The sequence below is a fragment of the Hippocampus comes genome, unplaced genomic scaffold (genome assembly GCF_001891065.2).
Source record: "Hippocampus comes isolate QL1 unplaced genomic scaffold, H_comes_QL1_v1.1 scaffold68, whole genome shotgun sequence".
Lineage (NCBI taxonomy): Eukaryota > Metazoa > Chordata > Actinopteri > Syngnathiformes > Syngnathidae > Hippocampus > Hippocampus comes.
In genome coordinates, this window is record NW_017805625.1 from 5,518,910 (window position 1) to 5,534,768 (window position 15,859).

Consider the following 15,859-nt stretch of genomic DNA (forward strand, 5'->3'; position numbering starts at 1 on the left):
CAATTTCACCATGTGCTCATCCAATATTAATAAGCAAAAATCTCCACCCTATATATTGCTGTTTGCATGTTCATTGTCTGCTTGGGGTTAAGAATTTATCCCATCTTAAAAAAATAAGAACAATAATAATAAAAGTGCGGGGACCTTCACCAATATGTATATCGAACAGCACAATATTTGCATAATACAGTGAAAATGAAGGTCAATGGAAAAAAATCTCAACTTTTAGAGGAGTGACCTTTATGGTGACCTTGACTCTGATATTCATGACATGTCATACTGAAAGTTTGAATCCCTGCTTTTTTTTTTTTTCCCCAAAACCACTGCAGTACTATAACCAACATTTTGATAGCAGCACCATCTAGTGGTTGTTGGTTTAACAGGCAGTCACTGGTCTCATCAGAAAGACATTCTCCAGTGTTTTGTCCTCATTAGGGTTGCGGAGCTGGAGCCTATCCTAGCCAACTTTAGATAAGAGGTGCAGTACACCCCAAGACTGGTTGCCAGTCAGTTGTAGGGTATATACCTCAGAAGTCCACACCTGCATCATCTTCGCAAAAATCGCACCTTTATGATGAAAATGCTAAGTTCTGATTGAAGTATTGCTTTCATATTTTACTAGGTTAACTGTGATTGCAACTTGCAAATGTATTCAACAATGTTGTGAAGGCACAGCTCTTCTATTATTGGAATGTGCATGTGTACTACCTGCTAAAGTGGCACGCAAAGCATCTTTGAAGTCGTCCTGCATGTGTATTCTCAGATAAGAACCAAGTCACGACAATAGCAAATCTGTCTTATTTATTAAATCTTTAAACCACAGAAGTGTAATATTTCACAATGGCCCTAAATGGCACATTGGGTAAAGTGTGCTAATTATCCTTTGAGGGAAATATTGTTGCTCCTCATGTTTGTCACAGTTGATTTTTTTTATTACAAATTACCTTTTTTTTTATCCACACAGGTATCAGGTGGCGTTCCTGTAGAAGGAGAGTATGTCGTCCAAACTTTGGGAGGGGCCTTGAAGTGGCTGCTCGGGCTCTGTTGCTGTGGGAGTTGGCTCAGGCTGGCTGGGCTCGCTGGGTTGGGGGGGCACCTGGGGCTGGTTGGGCACAATGGGTTGAGGGTGCACCTGGGGTTGGAACTGGCTCGGCATTGGAGGCGGACACTGAGGGGGATATTGATTTTGGTAGTGGGCGGGGAAGTGAGGAAATGGGTAAGGTGGGCATATAAAGTGCGGAGGAGTAAATGGAGGGTAAAAAGGAGGAGGGAGGTACTGGAGATTGGCAGGGGGAACTGGTGGGCGACATGGTGGCGGAGGCTGTGGCTGGACTGGGGGATTTTGTGGTGGCGGAGGATGTGTAGGGGCGGCTGCAGGGGGAGGGCGTGATTCATCATCCTGGTTTTCAGTGTTCACAGCTGGGGCCTGTGACCGCGAGAAGGACATTTCGGGATTTTTCTTCTCAGGTATTTGTGTCTTTGCCGGTCTAGGGCGCTTTTGGTCGGTAAAGTACGTGGAGGGAGGTGCAAACTCAGACTCTCTCTCCGACTGACGCCGGCTTTTCCACTCACTGAACATGGACTCTGGAATACAAAAAAGAAAAAAAAAAAGTGGAATGACGTGTGACAAAGTCGGAAAGACACGTGAGTTGAATTGTGAGTGGGGAGACAAATGCTAATAACTTTTCTTTGAATGTTTCAGATGGTGATTAGCTTTTTTCCTGCCAATCAGCGGAGAACTTTCTACAGCGGGGGCTTGGAAGTTGATGTTTACTTTTTTTTTTTTTTTAAATACCACAATAAGTTTCATCCACACACAGAGGCACATTTTCGTATGTAATTTAGCTTTTTGTCCTTAAAAACTGAGCTTTTGGAAAACCGCCTTCTGTGTTTGTTTCAAGATTAAAACTGACTTTTGTGTCTCGTTGGAAACGTGCGACATTTCGTCATGTATATTATCGCCTTACATTCAAGCAATGACACAATTGCGAGTAGTAACATACAGAGGTGATTTTAAAAAATGCATATATCCATTCATTTTGTCTCTTGAACTTTAAACGTGATGTGCATGTAAGAATTTTGGCAACGCAATGCATAACCAAGTAAATTGACACTGATTCATATTGGCCAAAATGTGCTTGAGACAAAAATGTTTTGGTGACACTTGATGCCCTTGTGACAGCTGGAGATGAGTCTGTATTGATGCTGTCATGCAGTGAAGGTGATATACCAACATACCTTTGCCTCTGTCCCACTCTCGGACATGAGGGACTCCAGGTTTGGTGTCCCTTCTTTCCTCAATCTCCACTTCCACTTTCTTGACTCTGCTGACCTCTGGTGGATCATGCGGCGGAGCTGAGAGTGCCGTCACGTCCTCATCTTCAGAGTCACCATCACCATAACCACACAAGCAAGTATATTACCAAATGAAACAAAGGAAGAAAACAGAATGGGACATTGTGGTGGATTTGAACCTTCGTTCTCCTCCTCGAGTTGCTCTTCCTCTGCCACATCCCCCTTTGCCTTCAGTTTCCTCTGCTTTATTTTGGCCAGCCGGGCCTGCAGGATGGCCTTCTTTTTCTCTTTCAGTCGCTCTCTCTTGCTCCGCTGGTCAGTCGTCTGAAAAAGGAGACGGTCATCCATTTCAGGGGAGCATACTAGGCTTATTTATTTACACACTGGTATTTTTCAGGTGGGTTGAGGTTGTTTTTTTTGGAAAAACGAATATCCTTAATATTTTGTAAAAATGTAACAGGTAGAATTGAAAAAAAAACATGTATTTAAAAAGGTCAAAAGTATGACTTAAAGACCGTAATTTACCATGAGAGTGACCCCGCCAACAGTACATGAAAAGAATGGATATTAAAATAAGTGGCTCACCTGGTCCCTGAGCATGTCCAGAGTCTCCCTCTGCTTTCTGCGATCCTCCTCATCGTGAGAGAAGGCAAAGTAGCCCACGCCAAGCTCCCGAGCCTCTGTGAGATGACACAAAAGCACAAAAATGAAGGCGAATTTCCGTTTCCACTTGCCTATTCCAGTGGATCTCCAACGAAAGCTAACCTTGAGCCCTGATGTTCTCATAGTGGACAGGTCCAACGGGCTTCTTCATGGCTTCCTCCTCTTCTCGCTCCCACTCTTGCCTCTGCAGCTCTCTCCGCATGTCCTCTGACAGCAAGTCAGCAGAGACTTTTCTAGATGGAACAAACACATTCTCAGCTCACATCTATGCCCCACCACATAAAAAAAAAAAAAAATCAAGCTTAATTACCCAGTTCCTTTGAAGTTGAAGTCCATTTTCATAAAATCTGGCAAGTCTTTCTTCATACACCTTCGCGATCGTCCCAAAGCGTCCACAAAGTCCACCCTACAGCGGAACAAAGAAAAACAGTTTATTTTTCACGACTTAACTGGTCAACATCATAATCATGAATATTACCATTCTTCATCTGGGTTCTGGGGAGGAGGAACAGGGGACAATCTGGTTCTTTCCTCCTCCTCGCTGTCAGCATCCTTCTGTGTTTGCGTTTCTCTTCTTCTGTCAATAATCTTTTGCGCAAAATCCACCAGGTACAACCCCTCCGTCTCTTCATCTGAGAACAAGGTTAATGTAATTAAGAACTTTTTTTTTTTTTTTGCAATCACACATACAGTAGGTGGCGTACCACTCATTTCTGACCTGGAAAATTTCCTTTAGTCATCTGTTCATAGAGTTTGGCTTTTTCCTCTAGCTTGCTCCTAATAAATAACAAAAAGTATTCATGACAGTGTTATTTTATGACTGAAAGTACTGACAACTTACTTTGCACTATCCAAGGTTCTCTGCTCCTCAGCAAGCTGTTCTGCATCTTTCTCAGCTCTTGCCGAAACTCCAGAGTTTTGCTTAACCCATACATTTGGTTTCTACACAGTGAATAGAGCAGCAACTTGAGTTGACAGCTTGTATTAACATGGAAAAATCTGAATGAACACTTTACGTACCTTAACTATGGGTTTTGGTTTATGTCCAGTGCCAGCACTTTCTTGGCCAAGTCTTTGCTGTTTGAATTGCTCCTGCTTTCTGTACAGCTCCGCTTTAAGGTCCACCAGCTACAAGAAGCCATAGAGGTGTAAGAATCTACTTTAGACCATTTCTGAAGCTACGTAAATGAATCGAATGTAATGCTAGCAAACTAGCATGAAAATTAACGTTAGCTGGGTTTCTCTTGACATTTACCGTCGCGCGATGTCGATAGTTTGCTTGCTAAAAGTGCAACTTACCGAAGACGCTGTCACGTCAAACGGTCTTTTCTTCTTGTCCATTCTAAAATCTTTTCTCTATCAAATTTGAAGACATTTGTCGTGAGAGGGCACGAACCTCCTCTAACCTTCTTCTAGTTTTGCTAGTTGATATATGTTGTACTACCGCCAACTCTTGGCCATACTTATCAAGTGCACTTTAATTTTAATTCTACGATAAAACGAGATTTTAATTTACTGTACTCATTTCATGGCTTCCTCAATATGTAGGTTCAATGTGTATGTAAAATAAGCTTATTTTATTAGTAATATAATAGATCGTATTTTATCATTATTACAAATACAACAAAAATAATTTAAAAAACTTAAACATTTTAAAGTTGTAATATTTTTGTATTTCGCATAGGATTATTGATTGTAAAACTGTTACAACATAATGGCCATTATTATATTTTTAATTAAATTATTTTACTATTTTGTGGTCCAATGTTTACAATAAATCAGTTGACTGCAAAAAAAAAGGCATTATCGTTAATTGATCAATTCGATGATTTAAAAAAAAATAATGCAACAAATATTGCAGGAAATAACAGAATGAGTCATACATAGCCAGCGGGCTGTTCTTTGCTCACCTCCGCATTAGATATTCTAATACATTTTCAACACACATTTATTTCATCGAATTTGTCTGCTGCTTTGGATCTTCGCGAAAACATGTTCCATTCCACTGCACTAACACACTTTCAGAACTACGTATAAAGGTGACGTCTTTCCCCTTTAACTTTCGGCTTATTCCCTTTCAGTCAGGGGCCGCCACAGGAAATTACTCGCATGACATGTGACAGAAAAAAAAATTATCACATGCTTCAAAACAAACAACAAAACAGAAAAGCTGCAAAACCCCTCATTACCCCCTGGAGTGAGAGAGTCAGACAAATCAAAGCAGAGGTGGATGTGTTGCCGCATGCATTGGGCACATTTGTTGCGTCCGGTACAAAGTGTACTCTGACCCACATGTTGGGATTGTATTTATTGAGAAACTGTCGACCGGAACATCCCTAACTGTTTTTCATGAGTCAGAGCCGTCAATCTCTCTTCAAAACCTTGCCTGCTCAAAAGAAAAAGCACTCAAAATGGAACTTCAAAGTGGAAATGTGCTTGTCCTTCAGAGCGACAGTACTTGATTCCCCCAATCAATAATGTGCCTTAAAAATGCTTTTTCACTTCCACGCCATACTGTACCGTAGTGTACCTCTCTCTTCTTGTGGGCACTGCTGCTTCAAAAACAAAACTGCAAGAGTTCAAGCATTGAATTTACTTGGCAAGCTTTCAAACCAAAGCGGACCACATGAAACATATTAATCCAATAAAATCACATCAATCTAAGGTTATAATAACGGCTGATAATGTGACAGCATTCAATTGCACACATGTAAACCGCGCTGCACATACAAAACTCGAGATACATATAATATTAGTCAGGAGCCAAAAAAGAAACCAACGGCATGAAAGAAGATTTTTCAAACATTCAACCCCATTTTCAGATGCCATAAAGCTGAGTGGTGTTGTTTCGGATGGTGGCGAGCGTAGTGGGCATGTCTTCCCCCTTAAGTAGACTCAACTCCTGCAGTGTATGGATGCCCAGTCCCGGATGGGAAAACCTGCAGTGGTCTTTCTTCACCTATCAGAATGGAAGAAACTTAAGAACGTGTCCTCTGTTGTTGAGTAACAATAAAAGTAAAGGCAGCACATTTGGGGTGCTGGGATAAAATACATGTGAATGGATCGAAAAAGAAATAAACTGCATTTCATACCATTCTTGGCAGGAAATACGGTGCATCTGTCTCCAACAAGATGCGGTCTAGAGGGACTTTGCGGACAGCATCTCGGGCCTCAATGGCACTGGAATAGGTGATCACGGCTGTAAAGCCCACATACAAGTTGGGGAACGCTTCCAGGAAGGGTTCGATCACCGGATAGCTGTTTGTAAAACAGTGCCTACATAATCCAAAATAATCAAAGCATACAGACAAAAAAAAGGCAGGTTAGGATTGTGTTGATGTAGTTATGGGTCTCCACAGATTTTCCACAAAGGGGCACAGACAAGAAAATGGAAGAAGAGAGCCACTTTATTTTGTGTTTGTGCAGCAAGCTAAAATTAATTCAATAAACCGGAGGTCAACATATTTTAACCAGTTAAACATTTTTAAAGTGGGGGGGAGAAAAAAAAATCCTTAAACCTGTGCTTTGTGTAGTATTAGGTCCGCCGCACAGCGAGCGATGCGGCGAACGCAGCTGCACCAATTGATTACACACTGCGCCTCAACCAAAAGGACAACAACAATAAAAATGGAACCCTGCATCTAGTTTGGAGACTCTACAAATACAAACAGTATACTGTATTGTATTTTTTTAAATTTTTTTGAACCAGGTCCCTATCCCCTGCCAACAGCAGGGGCTGACTGTATTATTCCGTCTGCCATTTTAATTAAATAACAAAAAAATGACATGACAGATTTTCAATCATATTTTACATGTAAAAATGTGATATCTTGTGACGTGAAAATTCAAATCTTTTTCTTTTTGCTATATATATTTTTTTTATTAACAAGTGTGACATGTTCCAACAGTTTCTCCCAACTTTATGATACGAGCGATGAATTTGATTTATTAGAATACACCAACGGACAGACAAACAAACAAATAAAAGAGTGTTCTCAGTGTTCTCCGAATAGCCCCTGGACGGTACTGGACTTTAGACATCCCTGAAGAAGGTAGTAGTACATTGTCAAGAGCCAACAAAACAATATGAATACACACCTGTGAATTTTGTAATCTCTGGGGACGCGCTTCTTCAGGATGGCTATCAGGTCGTCATCTGCATCCCTGCAGTGGATGAGCAGAGGCTTGTTCATGGTCACAGCCCATTGCAGCTGCCGCTCAAACACCTTCACATCAAGACGAACAACCGTGACGACACCGCAGCTTCATTTTTGACTCCGATTAAGTGATTCCGCCCCTACCTCTTTTTGCTTGCGGATACAAGTGGAGTTTTTATGGGAGTAGTCCAAACCCATCTCGCCAAACGCCACGGCTTTCGGATGCCCCATGGCTTTCAGTATGCTGCATTCGTGAACGCTGGAGTACTCATGAGCAAAGTGTGGGTGGCACCCAAAAGCACCCCAAACCATCTCCTCATCCAGGAGATCTTCCCACAGGGCCTCCTCAGACATGAGCCGCGGATTGCAGAAGTCCGTAATGCAGCCTTGAAACTCTGCCGGAAAGCTAGAGCGGTAGAGACTTCGGAAACGGCCGAAGGAGCCACGGAAGCGCAGTTTTCCGTAAAGCATGTCAAGATGGCAGTGTGTGTCGATGAAGCCACCGGTGCTGTGTGGGTAACTTGACCAAGGGGGTTGCGGTTTATCCATGGACAGTCTTGGCTTCGGAGCTCTATCATGTTGAAATGAGTAACGGGGGGAATGGACGGAAGAGCCAGCATATGACTGCCTGCGTGTGGCTGAGGAGGCACTTTCACGACTGTCCGACTGTGACGGCAGGGCAAAGGGGTCTGAGAAGTCGAGAGTCTTGGCGTTTAGAGTTGCGCTTTCCACTCGGGCCACTGGTGAAGGGCTTCTGCCTTCTTGCTGCTTGTTTGAGACAAAAATCGGCATTTTAAAATCCCTAAAGTCCACACTGCATTCTCTCGGGGATGAAAAGGGAGATGTAGCACAAAAGCTGTCATTCCGTGGCGGGCTCAGGCATTTCCCGCCGTCATAGGAGTCATCCTGAGGAGTCATAAGGTAAGACAAGGAATCTGGAATATACTCAAGAGCACACAAGAGTCATGGTTCTGAGCTTGAGGTTCTTTTACGACGACTTCCAGCACAAAACCCTGATAGAGAACAACATTGAAACTGTAACATCACACGTATACAGCATGTGGAAAAACGACACTCCCTTCATTCTCTTGAATGGACCTGGCCGTCTGCATGGCTAGCGAAAGTGTTCATTCACTACAACCTTCACTTGTATATATAAAATTGAAAATGTGGTGAAGTATTGTCCCCTCCCTGCGCTGTCACCTTATTGTGGTGGAGGAGGTTTGTGTGCACTAATGAACCAAGTAGCTAAATTGTCTGGGGCTTCATGCCCCTGGCAGGTTCATTCATAGCAAACAGATAACTTGATGAAACAGATGCAAATTTGATCAGACTAGTGGGTTCACCTATGGTAAACAAATCAAATTAGATTGGATTGGATTTAAGACAATACGTTACAGCTGTGTCTGTAAGATTTTACCAGGGCAAACAATTGATTATTCCTTTTACAGAGGCTGTATTCAAACTTACACAAAGTATTACAGTTCAACCGCTCAAAAAGCTCCCGGTTTGATCCTGACTGGCTGCAGCATATGGGCTTGTGGAGTAAACGAGCAATGAGTCGCAGTATTCCCTTACCGCAGTGGCAGACGTGCCCTTGAGCAACCAATGACACAACTGCTCCCAAAGCAGTCAAACGCTGCCCACTGCACCACTATGTCGTTAATTGTTTGTTTACACGGAACCGTTTTACACTGCCAATAAAAGCCACCATTTTTTCCCCCCTGTTATTTATGAACATCAAAGATATCAAACAGTTGTCCTGCAAAGATTTAGTCTTCAGAGGTGGCATCAAAGCTGATACAGAGATATGTGAGGCAGAGGTTCCAACTAGAGGCCTGTAAAACATGACTTGGAAATGACACCGAAGGTTTTCTAACCAATCCAATAGCATGTGCTCATTTTATAAGCACTGTATAGAATAATGAAAATAATAACTGGGACTTACCCAATTGCCGACTTGAGGCACTACATCATCTTTTTGGCCAACTGAAACCACAACAGCTTGAGAAGTTGAGCACTCATCTTCGCTGATCTTGAGCTGTGGTGACCAGCAGCAATGAGTCCTGAGTGAAGCCTGACTGTGTTCTTCGCTCTTCTCATGGGGGCTTGCAGGGGGCACTGAGAAGCTAGTACCAGTGCTAATTTTTGTAGGTGTGCTCATCAATTCCCTGGTCTCCAAAGCTGCGGATAATGCCATCTTGTAGATTGCCTTCATGCCTTCTTCTGGTGTCCTGTCCATTTTCTTGATGAAAACGTGTGAGCCAAGAGTGGATACGTTGCTCTGTACAGACTCGTGCTGATTGGTGTCCTGTGAGATGACCAAAAAAAAAAAAATAGTAAAATCTCGCAATTTAAGTCACAGGATTCCCATGTAACACCATACACAGCACTTCTATTCATCTTCCATATTCCATTGTCTGTTACTGCAAAATATATTCCACAATAAATTATTCAACAAGTTGACAGACAGCACAGTGCACAAAATCACCTGGGATGTGAATGTTTCAAAATACTTCCTGGTGCGCTTCCTGAGCTCAACTTTGCTTTGAGAGGCAACCTCATCAAGGGGTGACTCCGCTTTCCTCTTAGGGGTGTAGAGACTCAGCTCGCCAAAGCCAACTGGTCCAGGGGAGTTGGTGAGGGGCAAATCTGCTTTAGGCAGCACTTTGCCAGGCGTGAGTGTTCCATCTCTTTGACGGGAACATACAGTTGGGGAGGTGACTGTTTGACGCTTTGATATCTTAAAAGCCAACTTTTTCCTGTTGCTGTCCATGTTGGAAAACCTAGACATAGATAGATAGATCCCATGGGGGAAATTGACCATAATATGAATTCGTGAACTCTATTGGGCAACAAACAAACACAGACTAGTCACAAGCATTAAAAAGTCAGGCAGGAATTACACAAAAAGTTCGCGTGCGTGTACTTTTAGCGTTGTTTCTATTATTTAGGTTACAAACGGGCAAAATATTAGAACGAAAAGTAGTCATGATTAAACTAAGACTATGTAAGGGCGTTGCAGCAACGCAGGGTTCACCAAGCATGAAGCATCTTAACGGTTTACATTCAACTGGCAGTGTAACGTAAGAATGACTCAAGACAATCTTTTGTTTTATTCTGTTTGTTTTTTTTTTTTTACCACGTGGCAACGTTAGAGCCACCAAAAAATTGGAACTTACTAAGAAACACCAGAGAAACTTTTAATATCCAAGTAAGGCTCGCATTAGCCTAGCTAACCACCTAGCTCCGCATTAGCCATCTTTTACCGCAACGTGTGTACTAAAAAGCAAATATGACATTTTTAAAGTGAAAACACAAATGAAAGTAGGTTTATATTTGTAGATTCAGTAGGTACTCACGTGAAAATCAACGTGTGCGTACAAACTTTTTTTCTTTCTTTAGATGAAAGTTAACTTGTCTCTTGGGGGTGGAATCGTAGATTTGTGACGATAGTGAACGGCGTCCAGTCCGTTTCAGTGATTCAGCCCCACCCAGAAAGCTTGGAGTGATTTTTAGGACGATAAAGTAACTAAAGTTTTATTTCCGAATAGAACGTTGTTTGGCTATAGCGTTTTGTAACACTAGATGGAGACAGAGTTCCGTGTTCGTCGCACCTCGCGAGATTTGGTCAAGAGAACAGGTGCGAGCATTTAGTGGAACATAATTGATATTACTCTTTTTGATCTTGTTGTTCCTATTGTGATTATTATTAATAATAAATGTTTTGTATTCTCCAGTTAGACGTTTTCAAACTAATATTTACTGTAATTGAAACGTTTCAAGGTTATGAAAAGGATGCAATAAAGTAGTTTGGCAGTACTTATTGTTTTCATTTTATTTTATGCCATTAAAATGTTGAAGAAAATGCTGGATCAATGAATTGTGCGGCATTAGAAGTTGAAAAAACTCCAAGGGCTGAAGGAGAAAAAAAATTGGTGTTACCCTGTGTAGAAAAGTTTATTAAACTCGTTAAACACAAGGCACAGGATTGGGAAATTAAAATCCTCTCAGAGTTTGGGTAATCCCAGAACTGTCTTGTAGGCATCGAGGCTATATCCTTTATCTGTAAGTGAAGAAATATTGATGTTTTTAAACTATCATCATTTCAAACATTCAAAAAATGACAGCATACATTAGACATTGATGTGGACGACTGCATACCCGCACAGTCATCTCAAAGTCTCTGTCATGGATGGGCAATTTAAATCCTGGAAGAGGTCTTGTCCACTACATTATGGTTCAGCTGATCAGAGGGCCCCCGGTTCGATCTTGGCTGGCTTCACCACATGTGAAGGTGGAGTAAACAAATCAGTGTATTTCCTTCCTACCAATGGCTCCTCATTGCAATTTACTCAACTGCTCCCAAAGCAGTAGAAAGCTGCCCACTGCACCACCCTCGTCGTTAATTCTTTGTTTACGGAAGCCTCTTTCATGCTACCTAATAAAAGTAACCATTTTTACCCCCTGCCGTGGTTCTTTGTAAACATAAAAGACATGGAGTGATTTGAAGCCAAACATAACACATTTGATTTTGTTATGATCCAGTGAATGCAAAGTTGAACTTAATTGACAGAATTTCAAACGGTAAGTTTGGCAAAATCTCAACACTACTGATCACCAAAGGAACGGCATCATACTTTGGGGCTGTTTATCTTCATCTGTAATTGGGGCCTTAGACAAGGTGGAGGGAATTTTGAACAGTTTGAATTAGCGGTCAGACCTCAAAACCTTCAGACTTTTCCTCAAAAGTTAGAATGTCAGGAAAGCCTACTAGAACATCTGAAATGTATTTGGGTTAAGTGGAAGCTCTTAAAAATGGTGACATATAAGCTGACTCCCGTTTAACATGACATTGACTGTGATTGGTTAATTCTGACAAGACAGTTCTCACTTTGGGGCATTTTTATTCCTCTTTGCAGCATCTCTGAAGGTCCATCAGGTTCGATGATGTGGGTGATGCAAAGCCATTTTCAGATCTCTCCTGAGATATTGAAATCAGATTCAAGTCTGGGCTCTGACCACAATACATGAATTGATTACATTTTGAAATAAACGGTTAAGGTTTTTGGAAAGCATAACACAATTCAGCTTGTTCAAAAAAAATGTGTTCTGTAATCATGCTCGTTCAATAGGTGCATAAAATAGTAAGACTGACCTCTGTATTTGATTTACATAAGAGTATAACTGAATTTAATTTCTGTCACTGTCACACATGAACAGACTGTAACTGAAAGCAAAGCTTTTCCCAGATAAAGACACATACAGGAGAAAATATTGACTAATATTTCATATAATGTGAGGTAAATAGCATCTGTGAACAAAACCTACACACAGTGTCTGCTCACTGAATATTGGTCAGATTTGGAATAAAAAGGAAACTAATTTAAACGACAAAAGAAGTCATACATTTCAATGCTCAGCAGTTACAGACATCAAATACAGTGAAACCTTAAAATTGAAAGAGCCCAACCCTGAACCCAAAAATAAAATATCAGACAAACAAATCTTATGAGACTTAAGGTCAGTGAGCATTACAAAGGGACTGACTAGTTTTTTTTCTTTGGCTTTTTTTTGTGTTTTGTTATGATGGCACCACAGCGGGGTTCCACTGATAAGAAACAAGGACAAGCATAGCATATTGGAAATGGAACTTATTCCGAAGTAACATAAGCATAGGATTAATGATAAGGTAAAACCTGGCAACAATTAAGATGAAGTTAAAAATACGACTTAAACTTTGCCTTCCTAAGTAGGATGACTTCAGCATTTCATCACCGCCTGCAGATTCACCTCTTACCAGATCTCGATATTTTTATTTTATTTGGACCGTGTAAACCTCAATTTTCGTGGAAAATGCTTATTGACGTTTTTTTCTTACTTTTTCAAGAACTTTGGCTGTTTTAAACAAAGGTTACGGATCCCCCACGAACACCGGAGGTCCATTCTTTAAACCTTTGTCTCTCTTCTGGCGTATGAAAGACAGCGTCTGTGTCTTTGTGTGCTAAAAACTCCTCAATTGACCATCATCTTGAGGCTGAGTGTGAGGGTTGATTGTCTGGAGCTGGGTTAACACTGATGGCACTTTTCCACTGCGCTTGTGCTAAAGTGCTCATTCCCAGCCAGTGCCCCGGTGAGCACCAGTTCTTTCTTTTTCCACCACTGAAATTGGCTTTAACTCTAGCGCTTGAAGCTGGTGCTTAAGCTGGCCCCAATTATTTGTTGGATCAGACTCTGGCACCAACTATGTCAGGGGGCGGGGTTATCATGACGATCGCAGATGGAGAGCAATGACTCCCTGGACGCATGGACATTTTGCACAAACTGTTGAGCGGTGAACTCCGGCACAATTGTGTCCTACCAGAAGAGCGATCGCGGATTGCAGCCAGCCTTGTGATCATCTACAACAGGGGTGTCAAACTCATTTTTGTCGTGGGCCACATTTTAGTTACCGTTTCCCTTGGAGGGCCGCTATGACTGAAACCAAATAAAAAAAGTCAATGATAATTTATTCAACTGTTGTTTAAGTTACTGTAATGAGGGGTTTGGTTACAAGAAAATGGGTTACAATATGTGTTATTTATTACCTATGAGAATTTTAAATTTCGGTAGAGATTTTCGCGAGCATCATGGAAGTTAGCATGTTTGATTTGCTTTCGCGAGCCACATAAAATGATGTGGTGGGCCAGATCTGGCCCCCGGGCCTTGAATTTGACACCTGTGATCTACAATGAAAGAAAGACATTAGCCTTTGCTGATTGCAAGTCCCTGACTGTTATATTCTATATACAAGTATAAGCGATGCTATGCTAAGTTGTCTTGCAGATGTCTACGTTGCATTATTATTATTATTATTAATAATAGCTGAGGCGCTCTTGGGTAAACATCGACGTAAGCAGTGACGTTTGGACGCTTTACAATGATGTAATGAGCTAGCTCATACTTGGTTCTTTGCCGGTGGAAAATCAAACATGTTCTTTGTAAGAAGTTGTTCAGCACCAACTAAGCCCAGCAGTGGTGCCAAACGAGCACCAATATATTTTGGGTGGAAAAGGGGTAGGAGAGAACCTCTGAGGACCAAGACTTGCATAATCATCTTTCTGACAATCCTCCTGGGAAAACGCTTCATTAGTCATGAAGGTTGCCCGTGTTTAAGGGCCAATAAAAACACTGCTTCACAGAAGACATTTTTATCTCATACAGCCCACATTCCTCTTACCGAGAGGAAAATGAAGCTGACCAACAGCAACAGATCAGTAGTGTCTTTTACCGTAATGAAAGGTGGCAGTTTCTGTCAAACGATCCAATAATGAAAAGGAGAAAGTTCAGTCTTTATCCGCTTGCCTTGTTGTTGAGCTACAGTTCTAGAGTCCCGGGAGTGGTCTTAATCACTCCTCCTGGCCTTGGATTCTGTCCAGTAGATGACGCTCTACACGCTGATTCAACCTACGTAGACTTTTTAACAAACTGGGCGGGTCTTCCAGCTCCTCGATGAGGCAGCGTGCTATTTCCAAACTTCTATAGTCCTCTGGCCGTACCAGGCGTCGGATCACCTGAAGGGCCCGCTCCTTGAGGCTGTAAACTGTATAAACATGCAAGTTAAATATTGTACGCACTTGAAACTGATCATTTTCAAATTCAGGTGCCTTAAAATAAAACCTTAAAATCTGAGTTCTAATTTTAATCCGTTCAAGTATAGTGTAACATGATGATATTATTCTAGGGATGCACAGTAACTATCTGACCCATAATTACTGGCCCGACAATAGTTTAAAAATGACGTCACATTTCTCGGTCAATATCAGCAACATTTAGACTGTGTGTGTAAATGTACCTGGCAGAGTAATATTGACAAATGCAGCACTTCCACCATCTGCCAGAGCAGGCAGGAAGAGCTCTTTGCCGTTCACCCTCAACAGGTCATCACTCTCTACATCTTTGAACATCCAAGGGTGGCCTGAGTGAGTGGGAGGGGTCACAATCATAAACACACGTCAACAATATTCTTAAATTACACTCGTGATGCCTAACCACTATGCCGCAACACTCATCGGGTGTGTTGCGTGATGATCTGAAAAAGATCTATTTCACAGTCAGTCACCTCACTTTTACTTTGGGCTAAGGGTTACCTTACCGACATAGGTGTTCATTATTCGTCCCGTTCTGGGCTGCAAGTCGTTGTATGGCCGTGGCTCCCCACGGAAATCAATCCACAGTGGCTGGACCACTCGGGGACTGCGGTTGCAGAACACAAGACTCATGGGAATGCGAGTGTGGAGGGAGCGAACCAGAGGCAGAGACGCATCTCCATCTTGCGACATCTGAGCTGTTCGCCAATTAGCGCTAATGCTAACTTCTTCTCGGACTACGGCCAGCCACGTCGAGCAAACACTAACTAGACTCGAAAAACTAACAGGAACAAAAACTATCCGTCAGTTACTTAAGTCCACCTCCTAATTTGTAACATTTAAAACGAAAACATTTACACGGCCAAGCAGGAGAAAATGCGCTACCGACTTCCGCTTCGACTTGAATGTTTACAAGTTTCGCATATCCGGTTAGGAGTCACGTGATATCAGTCTTGTTCTTCTATGTAGTCGGGCGATTTGATGAAGACGTTACTGACGTCACTGGTCTGAGACCTGCAGTCTCACATTTATATCCTGTATAACATTTTGTGAACGTAAAGCTATTGACCTCCCTAACATTTCATGTTACAGCCTTGCTTTATTTTATTATTGTGC

At 41.9% G+C, this 15,859-nt stretch overlaps 3 protein-coding genes across 8 annotated transcripts; all 3 read right to left on the minus strand.

Annotated features, from left to right (window-relative positions):
• Positions 1-783: 783 nt before the first annotated feature.
• Positions 784-4,397, minus strand: ccdc174 (coiled-coil domain containing 174). The gene is made up of 11 exons (XM_019881453.1): positions 4,258-4,397; positions 3,979-4,086; positions 3,800-3,900; positions 3,677-3,735; positions 3,437-3,590; positions 3,269-3,364; positions 3,061-3,191; positions 2,881-2,975; positions 2,475-2,619; positions 2,239-2,379; positions 784-1,584 (listed from the first exon to the last, which is right to left on the minus strand). Exons 1-11 carry the CDS (start codon positions 4,297-4,299, stop codon positions 968-970), a joined length of 1,689 nt encoding a protein of 562 aa, XP_019737012.1. The 5' UTR covers positions 4,300-4,397; the 3' UTR covers positions 784-967.
• Positions 4,398-5,235: 838 nt separating this feature from the next.
• tatdn2 (TatD DNase domain containing 2) lies at positions 5,236-10,770 on the minus strand. 5 transcript variants are annotated; one of them, XM_019880436.1, is made up of 8 exons: positions 10,478-10,770; positions 9,607-9,901; positions 9,341-9,426; positions 9,064-9,301; positions 7,260-8,021; positions 7,057-7,184; positions 6,051-6,234; positions 5,236-5,917 (listed from the first exon to the last, which is right to left on the minus strand). In XM_019880436.1, exons 2-8 carry the CDS (start codon positions 9,889-9,891, stop codon positions 5,777-5,779), a joined length of 1,824 nt encoding a protein of 607 aa, XP_019735995.1. In that variant the 5' UTR covers positions 9,892-9,901; positions 10,478-10,770; the 3' UTR covers positions 5,236-5,776. The 5 variants fall into 5 exon arrangements, with proteins under 5 accessions (XP_019735995.1, XP_019735994.1, XP_019735997.1 ...); XM_019880435.1 differs by adding an exon at positions 8,044-8,050 and having other exon boundaries at positions 7,260-7,996; positions 9,064-9,426; XM_019880438.1 differs by having other exon boundaries at positions 7,260-7,781; positions 9,064-9,426.
• A 3,182-nt stretch (positions 10,771-13,952) lies between these two features.
• On the minus strand, positions 13,953-15,677 carry vhl (von Hippel-Lindau tumor suppressor). Of its 2 annotated transcripts, XM_019881130.1 has the most exons (4): positions 15,250-15,676; positions 14,950-15,072; positions 14,482-14,697; positions 13,953-14,333 (listed from the first exon to the last, which is right to left on the minus strand). In XM_019881130.1, the coding sequence occupies exons 1-3, from the start codon at positions 15,434-15,436 to the stop codon at positions 14,504-14,506; spliced, it is 504 nt and encodes a 167-aa protein (XP_019736689.1). In that variant the 5' UTR covers positions 15,437-15,676; the 3' UTR covers positions 13,953-14,333; positions 14,482-14,503. The 2 variants fall into 2 exon arrangements, with proteins under 2 accessions (XP_019736689.1, XP_019736688.1); XM_019881129.1 differs by having other exon boundaries at positions 13,953-14,697; positions 15,250-15,677.
• Positions 15,678-15,859: the final 182 nt, after the last annotated feature.